Source organism: Phocoena phocoena, chromosome 9 (genome assembly GCF_963924675.1).
Source record: "Phocoena phocoena chromosome 9, mPhoPho1.1, whole genome shotgun sequence".
Lineage (NCBI taxonomy): Eukaryota > Metazoa > Chordata > Mammalia > Artiodactyla > Phocoenidae > Phocoena > Phocoena phocoena.
In genome coordinates, this window is record NC_089227.1 from 32,304,238 (window position 1) to 32,318,662 (window position 14,425).

The 14,425-nt window shown below is 38.0% G+C and overlaps 1 protein-coding gene across 1 annotated transcript in view; it reads right to left on the reverse strand.

Moving 5' to 3' along the window:
* Nucleotides 1-14,425, reverse strand: part of SP4 (Sp4 transcription factor) — a 68,294-nt gene that overhangs the window by 20,549 nt on the left and 33,320 nt on the right. The window contains exons 3-4 of the mRNA XM_065883868.1: nt 9,314-9,542; nt 495-694 (exon numbers count right to left, since the gene is read on the reverse strand). Coding sequence (XP_065739940.1) covers nt 495-694; nt 9,314-9,542 — 429 coding nt within the window. The remainder of the gene's footprint in view (nt 1-494; nt 695-9,313; nt 9,543-14,425) is intronic.

A 14,425-nucleotide genomic window follows, 5' to 3' on the forward strand; every position in this document is an offset into this window, starting at 1 on the left:
TAACTTTATAATGATTTGTTTTGTTAAAAAATAACAGATAATACAGCATGTTAACAGCTACCAATTCTGAGTGAGAGTTAAGGTAGGTGTTTGTTATACTTTTCTTGATACTTCAGTCAATTTTCTGGATTGTAAAAAAACAAAAACTAATCAAGGTCACCAATAAGATGATAATTCAACTCTCTTCTCATCAACTTAAATACTGACAAAAAGTAATATGTGAGTTCAACATGCTAAGAATGCAAGATAAGCAAATGGAATAAATTCCAAGTCATGTAATTATGCTGATAAAGCTTACGAAAAGTAGAATAAAATATATCTCAGAAATGAGGTAAAGAATTTTGATCTTAAACATCTTTCATATAATCACTAAAATGAATTTTCTCTCTTTAATTTCCATATTTCCCAATTTGATAGCTAACTATCACTATAATTTTCATCTAAGCACTGAAAAAAGAAGTAATAAGTACAAGTCCTAAAGTAAATCAACTAACCTGTATGGGTTCTTCTATGTCTCTGAAGCTCATCACTCCTTGTAAATCTTTTGCCACAAAACATCCAGTTGCATATAAAAGGTCTTTCTCCAGTATGCCAGCGAAGATGTGCTCGTAGGTGAGATGTTTTGCCATAAACTTTTCCGCATCCTTCAATATGACAGATATGTTGTTTCTTTTTTCCTGGTTCATTACTGCCTCTACAAAAACAAAAACAAAAACCAAACATTAATTACACTCCCAAACACCAAGCTTATAATTCAGGAAAAGTAAAAGGGAATCAAGGTAATTAAATGGTGCTTTTCTAAATGAGTTTTTTAAATCATGATGCCACAACTGTAGTTAAAAATCAGAAAAAAACAGCACTGTGTAGTAAAACTCAAAAGTGGTATGAAAACACACTAATTTTAGAGAATGTATGTTCTGCCATGGAATTCACATGTTCATTTCCTAGTACGTTCCTCCCCTGGGAAAAAAATCTCTTTAAACGTTTCAAGACACTTGAAAACTCTCCTCTAAAATACCAAAGAATGGTAATCCTCATTTAACAGTGTAAGGTTCAGAGTTTCACTTCCAGCAAAAGCAGCACGAAGAGCTCCCTGGACCTACTCCCCAGCGAAACCAGTGCAAATGATAACAAAAAAAGCAAATAACATTTACAATCTCTGGAAATGGCCTTATGAGTATACAGCAAATAAAGAAGCATTTATTCATGAAAATCAAATAGAACTTGGTAAGAAGAATGAGAGTCTGCTGTATTTGAACCAATACTCACTCTGTGTCTCCCTCCTCCTTCCACCTCCCCTGACACAGAAACACTACAGACTTGTGAAATCAACAACAGGGTTCTCTCTTCTCCCACCCTTCTAGTTGCTGGGTTATCTCCCCAAGAGAGGCAGGACATCAGCATTTCTCAATCTACCCGCAGTTACCTGTTACTGAGGCTAAGTTTCAGGTGAGTGTGGCTGACAGATGGGGAACAACCTTCTTCCACCCAATCCCAACCCCTGAGACACAGGCTCGACCTTGGATAAGGCATGATGAAAACACTGGGGTCCAGATGACCCTTGACCCAGCTCATTTGTAGTTCATAAATCAGAGGTTCCAAGCCTGGAGTGACCAGCCAATAAAACTTGAGGCTACTGCTGACCTCCTGCCCCCACGTACTCAGCTCCTAGAGCACAGAATGCATAGGGAGAAATGTGTCACTGTCCCAACCCCCAGTTCAAGAGCCGTGACACAGAGATTTTGGCCAGAGGGAGAGTATACCATAAAACAGAAGGCTCCAAATCTCTTCCCAAGAAATTGACTTCATTTGCAACAAAGTGTGGAGAGGTTTGAGCCTAAGGATGATCTTAAAGACAGTGGAGATTGTTGCAAAAGGCAACTGGGAGAAGACTAATAGATTCACTGGAGACATAAGCTAAACTATAGACTGATAGGTTGCCAGAAAGAACTGAGGAAAGAGGTAGCCGGTAGGAGTCCTACAGGATCAGAATAAATCTCAAGCACAGACTTAAGTTCTGCCTTTTAAAACTCTGATTGGATCGGTCTGTGGAGCAATATATGCTTCAGGGTATTACTGAAAACAACAGAGCAATCAGCTGGCAATTAGTGGAGCTTAACAGCTGGGTGTGGTCAGGGAAAGAGCCAAAAAAATCCCTACCAAAACCACTGTCATCCCAGGGTCACTAAGGAACAACACGCTTCATACTGGGGAGGGGCAGGGGAGTGGGGGCAGGGATTTTCATTAAAATAATCCAGCTCCTCACTAAACAAACAAGCAAACAACAGTAACAAGCCAGAGGTGGGAGAAGGACAGAAGGCAGTACTAGGAGTTGCTACAATATATTATTTCTCTAGTTTCCAACAAAAAATTATGAGACGTGCAAAAACCAGAAACAAAGAAGGAAAAAACGACCTATACACTAGAGAAAAAGCAGGCAAGAGAAACTGCCTGTGAGAGCAAACAAATTTAACAAGACTTCAAAGCAGCCATTATGAATACGTTCAAAGAACTAAAGGATGTCATGATTAAAGAAGTAAAGCAAGGTATAATGACATCACATCAAACAGAGAATATCAATAAAGAGCTAGAAATGATTTTTTAAAGAATTGGAAACTCTTGAGATAAAAGGTACAACTGAAATGAAAAATTCACAAGAGGGACTCAAGAGAAGGAAGAAACAGTGAAACTGAAGACAGTTCAATAGAGATTATGCAACCCAAAAAGAAACAGAAGAAGAATAAACAGAATGTCAGAGAAATGTGGAACACCAACATATGAATGAGAATACCAGGAAGAGAGGAGACGAGAGGGAAAAGGGGAGTGGGGGATGAAGCAGAAAAAATATTCAAAGAAATAACAGCTGAAAACTTATGAAAAACATTAACCTACACTTTCAGGAAGCTCAACAAACTCCAAATACGATAAATGTAGAGATCTACAAATAGACACTTTACACTAAAAATCCTGAAACCCAAAGACAAGGACAAAATCTTGAAAACAGCAAGAAACATGACTCATCACTTACAGGGAAAGCCCAGTAGGATTAAAGGCTGACTTCTCAGTAGAAATATATTCAAGTACTCAAAAACAAAACAAAAACCAACAAAAAAAAACAAAAAACGCTCACAAAAAAACCTCAAACAAGAATCCTATATCCAGCAGAGCTATCTTTCAAAAATGAAGGTGAAATAAAGATATTCCCAGATAAACAAAAACTAAGAGAATGTGTTGCTAGTAGACTTGCTTTGCAAGAAATACTAAAGGAAGTTCTTTAAGCTGAAAGCAAGTGAAACCAGCAAGTAATTCAAATATATATAAAGACACAAAAGCACACTAGCAAAGGTAATTACGTAATTATAAAGAACAGTGTAAGTGCATATTTCTTCTCACCTGATTTAAAAAGCAATTTTGGGCTTCCCTGGTGGCACAGTGGTTAAGAATCCACCTGCCAATGCAGGGGACATGGGTTCGATCCCTGGTCTGGGAAGACCCCACATGCCACAGAACAACTAAGCCCATGTGCCACAACTACTGAGTTTGCGCTCTAGGGCCCACGAGCCACAACTACTGAGTCTGCGTGCCACAACTACTGAAGCCCACATGCCTAGAGCCCGTGCTCTGCAACAAGAGAAGCCACTGCAATGAGAAGCCCGTGCACCACCACAAAGAGTAGCCCCCACTTGCCGCAACTAGGAAAAGCCCGTGTGCAGCAACAAAGACCCAAAGCAGCCAAAGATGTGGTTTAATAAAAAAATAAAAAGCAATTTTATAAAACAATATGTATAAAATGCATTGTCAAGACTGTAACATTAGAGAAATGCAACATATGTAACATATCTGCCAATAACACCACAAAGGAGGTGGCTGGGAGCAAAGCCATAAGGAAATGACCCCAAATAGTAACTCAAATTCATGGGAATAAATAAAGAGAACCAGAAATGATAAAGTTAACAGAACAAATTTAAAAGACATAAATTTATAAAAATAATAATTAAAACAACGTATTGTGGGGTTTGTAACACTTATGTATTTAACAGTAATACCATAAAAAGAAGCACAAGGGAATAGACCTATATAGGAGTAACATTTCTATAACTCACTGGAACTAAGTTACCATAAATCTTAAACTGATTATGATAAATTAATATATTGTAAGGCCTAGAGCAAGCACTAGAGAAATAATCACAGTGAAAACATCATTAATGAAATTATAATGCTATATTACAAATTAAAATATTAATTTAATTCAAAAGAAAGCAGTAAGGGAGGGATAAGGGAGCAAAAAAAGACATGAGACATAGAAAACAAAAGGTAAAAATGGCAGACATAAATTCATTATACTGATAATAACATCAAATGTAAATGGATTATATAAACTAATAAAAAGGTAGGTTTTGTCAGATTAGATTCAAAACGAGATCCAACTATGTACCATCTATAGCTGACACACTTTACATTTAAAGACACAAAAATACAAAGATATTGAAAATTAAAAAGATGGAAAATGGTATCATGCAAACAACCACAAGAAAGCTGGAGTGGCTATACTAATACCAGGCAAAATAAACATTAAAACAAAAGATGTTATTGGAAATAAAGAGAGAAATTTGATAAGGATAAATGGGTCAATCCATCAGGAAACATACATGCATTTAAACAAGAGTAAAAAGAGAGTGCCAAAACAGAAGTAAAAACTGACAGAAATGAAGGGAGAAATAGACAATTCAATGATAATAGTTGGAGATTTCAATACACTATCTTCAGTGATTTTCCACAAAACAACTAGGTAGAAGATCAACAAGGAAGCAGAAGACTTGAGTAACACTGTAAATAAACAAGATCTAACAGACATACACAGAACACTCCAGCAACAACAGCATTCTTCTCAAGAGCGCATGGAATGTTCTCCAGGACAGATCATATACTAGGCTGTGAAACAAATCTCAGTAAATTTAAAAGGACAGAAATAACAAAGTTTTCTGACCACAGTGGAAGAAAACTAGAAATCATTTATAGGAGGAAACTGGGAAATTCACAAATACCTAGCAATTAAACAATATACTCCTAAATAACCAATGGGTCAAAGAAGAAATCAGAAGGGAAATCGTAAAAGACTTTGAGATGAAGGAAAATGAAAACACAACATACCAAAACTTAGGGGATACATATAAAGTAACGCTTAGAGGGAAACTTACAGCTGTAAATATCTATATTTAAGAAGATCCTACCTCAAACCTGTCAGAATGGCTAGTATCCAAAAAAGAACAAGTAACAAACGTTGGCAAGGATATGGAGAAAAGGAAGCCCTCATGCACTGTTGCTGGGAATGTAAATTGGTACAACCACTACACCAAACAGTATGGATACTCCTCAAAAAATTAAAAATAGAACTAATATAAGACCCAGGAATTCCACTCCTGGGTATTTATCCAAAGAAAGTGAAAACACTAATTAGAAAAGATACATGCACCCTTATGTTCACTTCATCGTTATTCACAATAGTCAAGATATGGAAGCCACCTAAATGCCCATCAATACATGAATGGATAAAGAAGATGTGGTATGTGTGTGTGTGTGTGTATATATATATATACACACACACACACACACACATAATAGAAAATTACTCAGCCACAAAAAAAGAATGAAATCTTGCCATTTTTGACAACGCAGATGGACCTAGAGGATATTATGCTAAGTGAAACAAGTCAGACAGAGAAAGACAAATACTGAATGATTTTACTTATATGTGGAATCTAAACAACAAAATAAATGAACAAACATAACAAAACAGAAATAGAGTTATAGATACAGAGAACAAACAGGTGGTTGTCAGAGAAGAGGGGCGTGGAGGGAGGAAAAAAAATAGGTGAGGGAGATTGAGAGGTACAAACTGTCAGTTAAAAAATAAATGAGTCAAGGGGATGAAATGTACAGCATGGGGAATAGGGTCAATAACTATGTAATAATTCTGTACAGTGGTAATATCCTAACTAGACTTACTGTGATCATTGTGAAATGTATAGAAATAGTGATTCACTATATTGTGTAACAGGAACTAACAGTGTTATAGGTCAGTTACACCTCAAAAACAAACAACTCACAGAAAAAGAGATCAGATTTGTGGTTACCAGAGGAGGGGAAATGGATGAAGGCAGTCAGAAGATAACAAACTTCCAGTTCTAAGGTTAGTACTAGGAATGTAATCTACAACATGATAAATATAAGTAACACTGCTGTATGTTATATATGAAAATTGTTGAGAGCTAAATCCTAAGAGTCCTCATCACAAGGAAAAATATTTTTTCTATTTCTCTAATTTTGTAGCTACACAAGATGATAGATGTTCACTAAACTTATTATGATAATCATTTCATGATGTATTAAGTCATATTATTATGCTGTACACTTTAAACTTATACAGTGCTGTACATCAATTATATCTCAATATAACTGGAAGGAAATAAAGATCTTAAATAATGTAAACTTCCATCTTAAGACAGTAAAACAGAGCAAATTAAATCTAAAATAAAGCAAGCAGAAGAAAGACAATAATAAAGAATAGAGCAGGAACTAATGAATTAGAGAATACAAAAACAATAGAGAAAAATCAATGGAACCAAAGGCTGATTAAAGGTCAACAAAACCAACAAGCCATTAGGGAGACTAACAAAAAAAAAGAAGACTCAAATTACTAGAATCAGAAATGAAAAAGGGGATATCACTACCAACCTTACAGAAATAAAAAGGATTATAAAGGAATACCAAGAACAATTGTATACCAATTACTTAAAAACTATAAGATGAACAAATTCTTAGAAAGATACAAAGTACCAAAGCTGACTCAAAAACAAGACAGAACTCAGAACAAGTAATGGGGTTGAATTAATAGTCAAAAAAATACACACAGGAAAAGCCCAGTGACCTTCACAGGTTCACAAAACATTTTAAAAATTAATACCAGTTCTTCACAAACTTTCAAAAAATGAAACTGGAGAGAAGACTTCCTAATTCATCCTACAAGGCCAGTAATACCTTTGCCCAAACTAAAGGCATTATAAGAAAACTAGAGACCAATATCTCTCATGAACATGGATACAAAAATCCTCAACACAATAGTAAAAATCCAAATCCATCAACATATAAAAAAAATTACATAGCATGACCAAGTTGTATTTATCCCATGAATGCAAAAGTACTTTAACATTTAACAATCAATTAATGTAATATACTATATTGACAGAATAAAAAACAAAACTACATGACCATCTCAACAGATGAAGAAAAGCACCTGACACAATCAAAAACCCTTTCATGTTGGGTGAGTTGGAAGACTCATACTCCCCAATGTCAGAAGTTACCACAAAGCCAAAGTCATCAGGACAGTGTGGTATTGGCATAGAAACAGACATACAGATCAATGAAACAGAATTGAAGAGTCTAGACATAAACCTATCTGTCTATGATCAACTGATTTTTGACAAGGGTGCCAAAACCATCCAAAGAATGGGGAAGGGACAGTCTTTCAACAAATGGTATTGGATGAATCCTTACCTCACAAAAATTAACCCCCAAATTGATCAAAGACCTAAATGTAAGAACAAAAACTATAAACCTCTTATAAGAAAAGTGGGAATCTTTGTGACCTCAGATTGGGCAATGGATTCTTAGGTATGACACCAAAAGCAGAAGCACCCAAAGACAAGACTGGACTTCACAATTAAAAACGTTTGTGGGGCTTCCCTGGTGGCGCAGTGGTTGAGAGTCCGCCTGCCGATGCAGGGGACACGGGTTCGTGCCCCGGTCTGGGAGGATCCCGCATGCCGCGGAGCGGCTGGGCCCGTGAGCCGTGGCCGCTGGGCCTGCGCGTCCGGAGCCTGTCCTCCGCGACGGGAGAGGCCACAGCAGTGAGAGGCCCGCGTAACGCATAAAAAAAAAAAAAAAAAAAAAAGTTTGTGCTTCAAAGGACACTATCAAGAAAGTGAAAAGACAACTCAGAGACCGGGAAGAAATATTTCAAATCATAAATCTGATAAGGGACCTGTATCTAGAATATATGAAGAACTATTATAATTCAATAATAAAAAGACAAATAATCTAATTAAAATAGGCATAAGATCTTAATAGACAATTGTCTAAAGAAGACACACAGGGACTTCCCTGGTGGCACAGTGGTTAAGAATCCACCTGCCAATGCAGGGGACATGGATTCGATCGCTGGTCTGGGAAGATCCACATGCTGCAGAGCAACTAAGCCCGTGAGCTACAACTACTGAGCCCACATGCCACAACTACTGAAGCCCACGTGCCTAGACCCTGTGCTCCACAACAAGAGAAGCCACCGCAATGAGAAGCCCGTGCACCACAATGAAGAGTAGCCCCCACTTGTCACAACTAGAGAAAGCCCATGCACAGCAACAAAGACCCAACGCAGCCAAAAATAAATTAATTAATTAAAAAAAGAGAGATACACAAATGGCCAACAGTAAGCACATGAAAACATACTTTATATCATTAGTCATCAGGGAAATGCAAATCAAAACCAAAAACTTGTATAAGAATATTTGTAGCAGCATAATAGCCAACAGGTGGAAAAAGTTCCAAATGTCCAACAACTGATGAATGGATAAGTAAAATATTGTATATCCATACAATGGAATATTTTGTTCATTAAAAAGAATGAAGAACTGACACATGCTATAATATGGATCAACTTTGAAAACATGCTAAGTGAATGAAACCAGTCACAAAACCCACATATTTTGTGATTCCATTTATATGAATGTCTAGAATAGGCAAATCTATACACAGAAGTTAGTTTAGTGGTTGCCTAGAGCTGGGAGGGAAGAGGGAGTGATAACTAAATAATACAGGATTTGTTTTCAGGGGAACAAAAAAGTTCTAAAATTGACTGTGGTGATGGATGTACAACTCTGTGAATATATTAAAAACCACTGAAATGTACAGTTTAAATGAGTGAATTACATGGTATGTAAGTTTTACATCGATAAAGTTGTTTTAAAATTTTACATAAATAAATGAAGAAAGAAAACCACAAGAGAAAGTATAAGGTACATGGTAGAGGACCACTGAAATCCCATTCCCAGAATAGCTCAATCTAATCCCCTTCATAACAATACTGTATCTCAACTCTTGGGCTATAAAGCTAGTCATGTTCTAATGATCGAAGTACTCAGCCAATGGCTTGATTTTAACGAATACCCTACGTGCCTTGATTACATGTAATTGTTCATTACATGTTAGCTATTATACTAGTCTCCACTGAGTTGGGTGGCAATACAGCATTTACCTTCCTTCTCCTTCCCTACAATTAGGACAGGAACAGGCAACTCTTCGAAGCCTCTTGCCAGGCTGCACCTCTTGATCAGAAGCCTGCTGGCCTTGCTGCAAATGCACTTGTGTGAGTTGGTCAGGACTAACAGCACCTATAGTTGCATTAGCAATTCCTCCAACTGCTACGGTTACAGGAGCTATTGTAGCTTGTTGGACTTTCACTCCATCTTGTCCTTGCTGCTGACCTAAAAATGAGAGGGGAAAAGAGTATTACAATGTTTTCTATTCCTAAAAAAAGGATTTAGAAAATTTCCATATGGACACTTTAAAGCTACCATATTTGTTCTAACAGATTATCTGTGTAAAGTACAAAAGCAAAGGGGTTAATTTAAGTTTTATACTATGCCAATCCTCCTAAAATATAATATTCTAACCTTAGCAGCTCAGGCTTCCTCTATATCTGGTTGGTGGGACTATACATAAATTTTAACCCCCTTGTGGCTTAATTTCTCCATCTGTAAAATGAAGATAATAATCCTTGCTACCTTACTACCTCACTGAAGTGCTGTGACGATTCATGAGACATTCTTTGAGATCCTCAGATGAAAGATGTTATATAAATAAAAAGCATTATTATGACCATTTCCACAGTAAGCAACATCTCATTCACTCCATGAAAATACAGGAATAAAAAGTAACTAAACAAAGGATTAAGTATAATGGACATTTCTCATTCCTAAACACTTTAAGTTAAGCAAACATCTCTTTACTGATGAGTCTTTTTCTTTTATTTTACACATTGAGTTAAGCAGTTTTCTTAAAATGCAAAACCATGCATGATTATTACATACTGTCACTAAAATCACAGAACACACATTTAGGATACTATTACTTCATTCACTCATGTTATATAGCTTAGTTTTCACCTCTCAGGTCAGTACACATACCAACTTGGCTATGTTGGCTTAGGGAAAAATATGATAAGCAATATATAATATGACAAAATTTACATGGCTTACGTTGATCCTGAGTGCATATGAGTATGCCTTATAATTATACTTTCTCTCAACATAGTTCTACTTTCTCAGGTGTGGGAATAGCAAGTATGTGAAGGGGCAGAAAACACCCATTTATGAAGGAATGCTCCCACCTCAGAGTTGATGTAAGAATTAAATACGTTAATTTTTACAAACGCCTTACCACCACCAGCGCCTAGCAAAGAATTGTTCATTACATGTTAGCTATCATTATTACTAGTCTCCACTGAGTTGAATGGCAATACAAGAATAAAATACGGTTGCAGAACAAACATGTGAGTACTGCATATAAAATAAAAGGGTTTATTTTAAAGCTGCATATGTAGTACTTTAAACATGAGAAGCAACCAAGAAAAGACAGTAAAAATTAGCAAGTGAGAAAATAGCACACATTTTCAAAACAAATTAAACCTTTGACTCTGCCAGCCAAAGGCAATCTCACCCTCCTCTGTGTAGTCACAGCAATCTGAAACCTTTGGTAGTACCAATAACTTTACTACAAATAAAATATATGTGGAGCTTCCCTGGTGGTGCAGTGGTTAAGGATCCGCCTGCCAATGCAGGGGACATGGGTTCGAGCCCTGGTCCGGGAAGATGCCACATGCCGCAGAGCAACTAAGCCCGTGCGCCACAACTACTGAGTCTGCGCTCTAGAGCCCACGAACCACAAAGACTGAGGCTGTGTGCCTGGAGCCTGTGTTCCACAACAAGAGAAGCCACCACAATGAGAAGCCCGCGCACAGCAAGGTAGAGTGGCCCACGCTCGCCGCAACTAGAGAAGAGCCTGCGCGCAGCAACGAAGACCCAACACAGCCAAAAATTAATAATAAAAAAAATGTGTTCTGTCACTGCTTTAGTAGAGACACATAATTTAGTTCTTCTAGTAAAGTTTAAATTTTCATTCACCTTTGCATTAACAAGGTGTGATAGGTAAAGAAATGAAAAGTAAAGTGAGAAGTTGTGAGTTCACGTCCCATTCAGTGACTGTACACTTGGAGATCCTCACTTTCCTCACCTCTAATAATACTGACCTCCCTAAAATTCCTGTCCCTCACCTACTTTAAAGAGTTGTTTATGAAGATCAAATTGATTTTCTAATGGGTAAAGGCTCTGTAAACTGTAAAGCAATATGTAAAGTATAATTATTATGCCTCAATGCAGCTTTCGGGCACACATAAGTTCTACATACTCAGTAAAACCAGATTCCTTAAGGATGACCTTGGCTAAGCAAACTATGCAAACTACTTATGCATCTAGAAGCACAGTGATACACATACTCCCTATTTACTGGGGAGAAAAAAGCATTTTTGGAAATGGGAGTTCTATCCAAGCCAGCACTAAACACTATACAAAGTCTTTATAGCTTGGTCCCTATGGAGATGCAGGTATTTCAGGTTGGCAAGTATTCTTTATGTCCCCTGAAGTCATGAGATATTTCTGGCCGTGATTTTTCCAGCTACTGTTTATACAACAGTTGGTCATTCCTTTCAGGTTGCAATGATATTTATTTAAGATGCCCTTCATTATGTCAAAGAACTGCTAGAGATCCATGATCACTGGCTGATCATACCATTTCAACAGACTCTCAAGCCTCCCTACAAACGTTTATTTGTTGAATGCCTAAACAACTTGAGGAGTTATTTCAAGGAATAATACTAAGCAAACCATATTTGAATTTAAATATTTAAGCCTGACAACTCTCTTGACTTAACCTAGATGTCCCAGACAGTTCAACAACAGCTCAATACTACTTTTCTTTCATTTCTGTGACCAATCAAGAACAAGCCACCAAACTCCTTACTAAGGCCTCTAAGGCCCTGCTCAAGTTTAACTCCACCCACCTCTCAGACCTCATCTTTTATTAGTCTCTCCCTTGCTCGCTCTACTCCTAACACACTTGCCTTTTCCTCTGGTCCTCAAACAAATCAGGCTCATTCCCTGCTTAGGGCCTTTGCACACACTCTCTAGTCCGGGCGAGGATGCCTTTGCACCCAGATCTCTGCACAGCTGACTCGTTAGTAACAGTCTGATCTCAGTTCAAATCCTCCTCTTTAGAAATGCCATTCCTGATCACATCATCATAGTTCCCCTTAGTCCATTTCTGTATCATCACCAAGTTTTGTCTTACTTGCCTTAAATTATCTCGTCCTTTTATTTTTTTCTGTCTTCGCCTCACTTCTGAATGTTCAGTGCCATGGTAACAGAGATCCTGCCTGTTATGTTCACTGCTGTATCTCCAGATGTGGAACAGAGCCCAAACAACAGAGCCACTCAATAACATAAGCTTAATAAAGGAAAATTTAAAAGAAAAACACATTTTAATACTGTTTTGATCATATCACTTCTGTGCTCAATAACTTTCATTCATTCCCCATTGACCAAAGTCTGGCATTCAAAGGACTTCCACCACAGGGACTCAGCTCCTGGCTCACAGATTTCCTCCTAAAGGCCAAATCCAATGTGCATTTTCTCAATGCACATAAATAAGACTGCACTGCACTGCTGCATGTGACACCATTGACTACTCTGTCCTTAAAACTTGACTGTTGGAGCTAACTCCCTACAATCTCAGAAACTCTTCCTCTCTGTTAGCTTTCCCTATCAGCATTTAAACCTAAACTGACATCACATTCTTAAAAGATTTACCTACACTGGTTGCCTTTACTCCTCATTTCCCATTCTTTCTTTCTTTCTATCTATCTATCTATCTATCGGCTGCGTTGGGTCTTCGTGCTGCGCATGAGCTTTCTCTAGCTGTGGAGAGCAGGAGCTACTCTTCGTTGCGGTGCTCAGCCTTCTCAGAGCGCAGGCTCAGTAGTTGTGGCGCACGGGCTTAGCTGCTCCGCAGCATGTGGGATCCTTCCCATATCAGGGATCAAACCCGTGTCCCCTGCATTGGCAAGTGGATTCTTAACCACTGCGCCACCAGGCAAGTCCTTCCCATTCTCTCTTTAAACTACTGAAATTAGGTGTCCAACCCATCATTCTGCTAAAATGATGACAGAACGAACGATTTCTCTGATGGTAAACCCAAACATACTCTTCCCTTTGATCTTATTTCACCTCTGGAGCACCTGGAGCTGCTAATCCCACCCTCTTCTTGAAATGCTCTCCTTCTTGGGCTTCTCTGGTACTACTCACCACTGCTGTTCCTCCCACCTCTCTAGCCACCCCCACATAGTTCCAACTTCTCATTCTAACTTGCTCCTTGGTTTATTCACACACTTTCATAACTTTTACTACTATGTGTAAGCTGTATCTCCCAAATCTGTACCTTATGCTCAAACACCTCTCATGAGTGTCAGACTCTTCTTGTCATCTGCCAGGGAACATTTCCACACAGATTTTTCACAGGGAATCTGTCTAAGAATCAGACAGGTTATCCCACAAAAACGGTACTCCTACCGACCTACCATTTTCTCTTGCTTGATTACAACAATAGCCTCCTAACTGGTCTCCTCACTACCACTGTCCTCTATAAGTTCATTCTTAACATTGTTTCCAGAAGAATCATATTTGCAGAACTATTATACAATAAGAATATCCTGGGGCTTCCCTGGTGACTCAGTGGTTAAGAATCCACCTGCCAGTGCAGGGGACACTGGTTCGAGCCCTGGCCCAGGAAGATCCCAAACGCTGTGGAGCAACTAAGCCCGTGCGCCACCACTACTGAGCCTGAGCTCTAGAGCCCACATGCTGCAACTACTGAAGCCCAAGGGCCTAGAGCCTGTGCTCCGCAACAAGAGAAGCCACCACAATGAGAAGCCCATGCACCATAACAAAGAGTAGACCCCGCTCACTGCAATTAGAGAAAGACCGCGTGCAGCAACGAGGACCCAAAGCAGCCAAAAATAAATAAATAAATAAATTTAAAGTGTATATTGGGAAAAAAAAAGAATATTCTGTAATAGATAAAAAGAATGAAAGAAATCTTTATGCACTAACCTAAATAAACCTCTAAAATATATGGCTGAATGAAACAAAGTTACTGATGTTTACGTTATGATATATACTACAGACACTATATATTTCCTACAATGATTTTCACACCTAACACATAAATTGAAAAAAGTCTGAAAGGATATGTAACA